Source organism: Gavialis gangeticus, unplaced genomic scaffold (genome assembly GCF_001723915.1).
Source record: "Gavialis gangeticus isolate Ggan-Ray unplaced genomic scaffold, GavGan_comp1, whole genome shotgun sequence".
NCBI classification, from domain to species: domain Eukaryota; kingdom Metazoa; phylum Chordata; order Crocodylia; family Gavialidae; genus Gavialis; species Gavialis gangeticus.
Window position 1 is genome coordinate 6,897,890 of NW_017729023.1, and position 6,971 is coordinate 6,904,860.

At 42.7% G+C, this 6,971-nt stretch overlaps 1 protein-coding gene across 1 annotated transcript in view; it reads left to right on the plus strand.

Annotated features, from left to right (window-relative positions):
* The window catches only part of GRSF1 (G-rich RNA sequence binding factor 1), a gene marked incomplete at its 5' end in the record, with an annotated part of 37,587 nt that overhangs the window by 17,862 nt on the left and 12,754 nt on the right, over positions 1–6,971 (plus strand). The window contains 2 exons of the mRNA XM_019516799.1: positions 2,380–2,520; positions 5,795–5,930. Of these exons, the coding sequence (XP_019372344.1) occupies positions 2,380–2,520; positions 5,795–5,930 (277 nt within the window). The remainder of the gene's footprint in view (positions 1–2,379; positions 2,521–5,794; positions 5,931–6,971) is intronic.

Sequence of the window (6,971 nt, forward strand, 5' to 3'; positions counted from 1 at the left end):
TCTTACCCCTTGTTTAGGAAGACTGAGGCAAAGAACTCATTGAGGAATACAGCCTTGTCCTCCCTGTCTGTCACCAATTGGTTTTGCCCATTCAGTAGTGATCCTATTCCATCCTGGGCCTTCCTTTTCCTCCCTGTATATCTGAAAAACAATTTTTTGTTATCCTTAACTTGGGATGCCATCCTAAGCTCCATGGTAGCTCTGGCTTTTCTAACTGCCTCCCTACAACTGCGAGCTGAGGAGGCATACTCCTCTTTAGTAATCTCTCCCTATTTCTATTGCTTATATGCTCCCCTTTATGCCCTTAGGCTGCTCTGGATTTCTCTGGTCAGCCAAGGAAGCCTCTTGGCCCCTTTCCCCCACATCGGAATCGTCTCTCTCTGTGCCCGAAGGATCGTTTCCTTAAGGCACAGCCACCCTTCCTGGGCTCCCATCTTGCCAAATCTCTTACTCTGCAGTGTGTCATTGACTAAGCGCCTGAGCTCGTTGAAGTCAGCCTTCCTGAAGTCTAGCACTTCCCCCCTACTGGTTACCTTACCCACTCTGTGCCTTATGATGAATTCTTTTATTTGGTGGTCATTGTCTCCCAGGTGACCACTGATCTGTAGGCCCCTTACCATGTCATCCCCTGTTGCCAATACCAGGTCCAGTAAGGCATTCCCCCTAGTGGGACCTTGTACCTCCTGCGTCAGGTGGAGGTCCTGTACACAGGATAGGAACCTGTGTGAAAGATGGGAATTTGCTGTCTCTGTCTCCCAGCAGATGTCAGGGTAGTTTAGGTCCCCCATGACTACCGCCTCCCTAGTCTTTATGGTCTCCGAGAGCTGCCTCAGGAGTTCCAAATCTAGTTCCTCCCCTTGGTGTGGGGATCTGTAGCAGACCCTTACCTCCAAATCCCTTTCTCCTTGACCTCCATGTATCCTAACCCATAATCCTACTTTTTCCTCCTCCGATTCCATTTTGATAAGGGTCAATGTATAACGCTCCTTGACCTAGAGCGCAACCCCTCCCCCTCTCTTCCCCACTCTATCCTTTCTGTATAGCTTATAGCCCTCAATGTTTACTGCCCAGTTGTGGGTAGAATCCCACCAGGTTTCTGTTAACCCCACTAAGTCGTAAGTGTTCTCTGCAAGCAGGCGTGCTAGTTCATCCTGCTTGCTCCCCATGCTCCTAGCACTAGTGTAAAGGCACTTGAGCCCTGTGATTGGTGCCTTTGTCACCCCCCAGCTCTGATGCCCAATGGGCCCTTTATTGCTTACCTGTGCTGTGCTGCTGGACGTCCATGGAATGCAGGTTCCTGATGATCTTTCTTCTGCCTCCCCGTCTGAGCTAATTTGAAGGATCTCCATATCCTTTTCCAGCCTTTTTTCTTTTTTTAAAGAACTCGGGACCAGTTTTTCCAGGGGTCAGTCCCTATCTGGAGCTCTTCTAAATATCTAGCCACTTTGGCTGCTTGCAGACCTTAAAAAAACAAAACGTAGCAGCATTTGCTGTAAACTCATTGCGCTCCTGGGCTGAGCCCAGCATATGCCCAGAAGAGGCAGCATATCAGTTGGACCCAGCTTGCCCACTGTCTGTCTAGATCAGGCGCTTTAGGTAAAAGTGGCCAAAAGCCCTGCTGAAGCTCCAGATCTATACAGATGCTGCGGAGCCAAGTCACAGTAACACTTTGCTTCTTCCAATAAAGTGTGTGTGTGTAAGGTCTGTAGGCTTCCTTCATTGTTTAAAAGAAGTGATTCTTGAGTGGGTGACCCTGGGGTGCTATGAGATCCTTTTGAGGGTGCCACAGGCTGCAAGGAGGTAAGCACAGGAATAAATAAATTAGTTTTTGAAATGGGGTACCACTAGATTCAGAAAGGATATGGAGAGGTGCCTTGAATATAAAAAGATCAAGAGAACTCCTGTTGTAGTTGCATGACAATATCTTTAAATACCTGAAGACTAAAAAGTGGATGACTCATCACTCCAGTCATATGAATTATATCATCTGCTCCCCATGTTAGTGGGTATGGCTAGTAGGGAACTGTGCATGGAACCAATGGGTCTGTTCTGGAAAAAATGAAGATTAAAAGTCATGTTAGGAAGCCAAGGCTCATGCTTAGGCAGTGGAAGAGAAGAAGATACAAGAAGGCAGAAAAAGCTATGGGGTGTGTCCTTACCTGGTCTGCAAGGTCTAAAAACCTAGGCTTGCAGTTTCTGAGGTGCCTCTCCCTCACATGGTTATTCTTCACTTTTTAAACTTGGGAACAAAAAGTATAATGTACACTCAAAACTGAAAATATATTTCTTCAGTCCCAAGCCCTTTGAGGTGATTCCTCAAAATAGCTTTACAGCAGTAGCTTATGAAGGAAAATGGTTTTTCTCTTGTATTTTTTGTAGTTTTTGAAATACGTGATGAAGATGTAGATGCTGTATTGAAGAGTCTGCTCCCCCCTCCACCTCCTGTTAATGATGGAGTTGTACGTCTCCGAGGCCTTCCATTCAGTTGCACTGAAGTAGACATTGAAGAGTTTTTTGCAGGTAACATTTGAGAACGTTTGTTCTTTTCTTTTCAGCCAGTCAGTGCTTATAACTTCCAAATAATATTATGTTATCTAGACTCAGTTCCTGAAACTTGAAGTTGCAAAAATTCGCAAATGCCACAGTGATGTCTTGCTGTCTGCTGGTTACTTCAATACCGATACCTGTTAGAATTACCAGGATAACTGCAGGTCTGAACTTTCCTGTCTTTTCTGAGTGCACCCTCTATAATCATTGAGGGATCACTATGTTTGACCAGGCCATGGGCTGCAGTCTTCTGGAATCAACCATGATTAATTCATCTGGTCTGACTTAGGCTCAGTATCTGCTGCAGCCTTTCCTCTGGAAGTTATGGCCAGTGGTAGCCAGTCAGCTGACTGACATCTTAAAGCAAAATGTTTGTTTAAAGCAGGACTGTCCAACTGTCAGGCTGCATTTGGCTTATGGGCTCCTGCCATGCTGCCATTCCCCCATTTTTTTCTGCTGCTGTGGTAACCAGGTTCTCTGGGACAGGGCAGCACAGCGGGAAGGTGCCCAGTGGGCCCTCTGCTCAGTTGGTGGTGTGTGTGTGTACCCACTTCATGGGGTTTGGGTAGGGCTAATGTGGTGGCAGGCACCTTTCTGCTGTCTGTGCCCTGGGGGTGTTGCTCTGACTGTACAGTAGGGATCCTGTGGAGTTCAGAGTCAGTGTGCCGTCCAGGGCTTGGAACCAATATGGGGTGCAGCCCAAGCTGCTTAGAAGTTGGACAGCTTTGGTTAAAAGCAAAAGCATTTCAGATAGACAGTTTGTTTTCTGTTTTAAGACTTCATGTCTGGTTATCAGTGACTAATCCTCTTTCTACAAATCCTCCAACACCTCTGTGGTGCACAGCGTGGCAGTTAGTTTGCTTGACTTAGAAACGAGTTCACCCCTTTTGTTTCAAGGAATGTCTCTAAATCCTGCTCTGTATTTAATGATCATTTTGCATCCTTTTCTGAGTCAGCTCTTTTTTAACTGTTCCAGAACCTTTTGAAATAATTTAGAAACCAATGCTAACAGAAAATTTTGCTGCTTCCCAGCAGGTCAGGTGGTCAAGCTGCTAGCATCCTGTTTTGACTTTTCAGCATTTTATTTACCTTAATAAAGGGTATGCCTACAGAGGAGTCATTGTTATGACTTCAGTGAAGCCTATCTTTTATGAAGACATAACTAGCCAACATTAAACTAGCTAGTTCAGGTCCTGCCAGCAGTTTGCCTGTGGTAGCATGAAGCTCAGCCTGGGCTGCAGAGCCTGCCTGAGAAACTGTGTAGATGTGTGGGCACCTAGTCTATGCTGAATTCTGTGCTACTGCAGCTAGACTGCTGTCAGGGACCAAGTTGCCTACAGTATCTGCATCTGCTACAGTTTCAATGGGCTGTACAAGCATGGACATTACTGCATTAATTTAACATTTTAAAATGTAAACAGTGTGTCTCAAGTCATAACAGCTAGATAATTTTTAAACCAATTGTGAAAACTAAGAGCTAGAGAATAAGATGACACCAAGTTGGGTAGAGTTGCATACTCTGTGGAGGGTAGGGCTACGATCCAGAATAAATTGGAGAAATGGTCTGAAATCGATCAGTTGAGCTTCAACAAGGACAAATACAAAAGTCCTGCAATTGGGATAGAGTAAATGTTTGCACAAATACAGTCTGGGGAATGCTTGGCTAGGCTGCAGCACAAGAACCTGGGCATTACATTGGGCCATAAACTGAATATGAGCCAAAAGCATACTTTGGTTGCCAAAAATGCCAACAATATACTGGATTCTATTAACAGGAGGATCTCTTGCAAATCAAGGGAAGTGATTCCTCCACTCTATTCAGCAAGTGAGGCCTCACATAGGGTACTGTGTTCAGTTTTGGGGTCTGGACTTCAAGAAAGATATGGACAGATTGAGAAGAGTCTGTTGGAAAGTGACAAAAATGATTAGAGATCTGGTAAGCATGATTTATGAGGAAAGGCTGGAAGAACTACTGTTCTTCAGTATGGAGAAGACTAAGGGGGGGATTTGCTAGCCGTCTTCAAATACCTGAAGAACAATTATAGAGAGGATGGAAATATAGCCTTTTTTCTGTGGCTGTAGGGGAATGGCCTTGAACTGCAGCACAGGAAACTTAGGCTGGAGGTCAGGAAGAACTTTTTGACTATGAGGGTGGTTAAACATTGGAACAAGCTACCTCAGTGTTGTGAAATCTCTATCTCTGGACACTTGACTAGAAAGGTTTAGTCAGGGATGGGTTGACCTTGACTGGAACACAAGACTGGATTAGATGATTCTGTGAGGTCCTTTCCACCCTTACTTTCCTATGATCCTATAGTGAGATGATAGCCTTCCAAAAAAAAACCCAACCAAAGCAATAATTCCATGTGGATTAGTTCAAGCTCAGATTTAACGTTTGGTTAGAATTACATAAATTCTGCATATATTGTCAAGTTGCGATTAATTCTGGATTCTCTGGCCTTCAGGAAGGGATTGTGCAGTGGAAATGCAATGAAGCATTGCAAGTATGGTTGAAAATTTCCTGGTTTCTGTATGAGTTTGTAGACATTGAGAACAAGAGTCTGTAATAAAATGAGTACCTGCCAGAGAAGCAGTAAGAAGTTGTGTTTATATTCCTTTGTTTACAAAAACCCTCAAAAAAAACCACCCCAGAAAATGCAAACAATTGAAATTTTACAGTAATTGCTTATTGCTTGCTGGAAGAATTTGAGAATTAAAGTCTTTGAGACTAAGGCTTACGAGAGAGTACTGTGTTTTCTCACATACAGTGCACACCTCTTTCCAAAATTCTGCTGCTAGAAGTCTGGGTATACATCATAAATGAGGAAATATGGTAATAGCATTTTCTGCTGGGAGAGGGGGAAGGACAGTGAAAGTAATGCTGCAGTGCTAGCTGACTGGACATTTTCATCTGCCACAGTCTCCTGTTGCAGGAGCAAGGAAAAAATATTTTTATTTATTTATTTATTTATGCACTTATTTATATATATTCTCCTCTTCAAAAACAAGTTGTGAATCTTGTTCAGGGATGTGTTGCATGTGCTAAAATATGGTAAAATGCATACAAATCCATCAAATAGTTAAGAAATAAGAAAACAGCTGTCCAATAGGTGATGCATTGTATTAAGCCAGCTTGAAAAGTCAGTTCAGAATTGGATATCCTTTTCCTTATTTTGTATAAATTAAAAAGATGGCTTGCAACCTTTGAGGTACAGCTCACATTTGACAATGCTTTTATCCCCTAAAGGTTTGAGTATTGCTGAGATAACATTTGTTATGGACCCAAGAGGAAAAAGGAAAACTGGAGAAGCCTTTGTGCAGTTTACTGCTCCAGAAATGGCAAAGCAAGCCCTGTTAAAGCATAAGGAGGAAATTGGGCATCGGTATGTGCTTCAGTGTGGTTAACAGGCAGCATTTATGCATATCATAAAGCTAGCTTTATACACGTGTCATTTAAAGTTTGATACAGAGAGTGAATGATCATATTATGTTCCCTTTTTATTGATGATATGATCCTTCACTCCACATCCTCGTTCTTTTACTTCATTTCTTCATAAGAAGAATGAGACTATATGCATTACTGTATGGCCATTTGAAGCTACTATGATGATGATGATTGATTATCACATGTCTGCATAGAGTGGAGATGTAATAGACTGCTTTTTGGTTACATCAGTGATTTGCAAAGTAACTTATTATCCCTTTCACAGACAATAAAGGTAGAGAGGAGCTTCTGGGACACTAAAGCCAAGTCCTGCTAAGGAGTTTGTCCTTGCCTCCTATTGATTTCAGTAGCACTTAGATGCCTAAATACCTTTGAACCAATCCTTAGTTTATTATACACTTAAGATTCTGCAGTCCCTTACTCCCTGCAAGTATTTTATTTATCTTAATTGTGAACACTTACAGTGGTGATTTCTCAGTTACTGCATCTGTACATAGTGATTCCCAGAAGATGGGATAATTCTTTTGTTGGATAGGGAGGATCCTGGGTCGGTATTTCCAAAGCAGGCTCTGTGTTAATAACTGAAATTTGCAAGGACCTGGTACCTGCCAGATACTTAAGAAGAAGACACATTTTCCTCTTTTTTGAAGAGAGCAGAGTCATCCTTTTTAAGGAGAGTTTTAAAAATATTCAGAGAGGGGCCATAAATTAGAAATATGTTGCTTCAACAGTAGCTTGACAAATGTGTTCTGCCTGATATCTACCTCTTATTTCCAAATAATTGTAAAGCATTAAACAATATGGAACTTAAGTACCTCAACCCTATCTTTATTTTTAATATTTGTAGTGGCTGAGTTTATCATTTCTAGGTTGTGTGTTGTAGAAGGGGTGATATACGACCCTGTGCATCCTTGCCACCATGGTTGGCATGGCATCCTCTCTGGTGCCCCCTGCTAACTGCCAGTCCATTCTTTGGGGG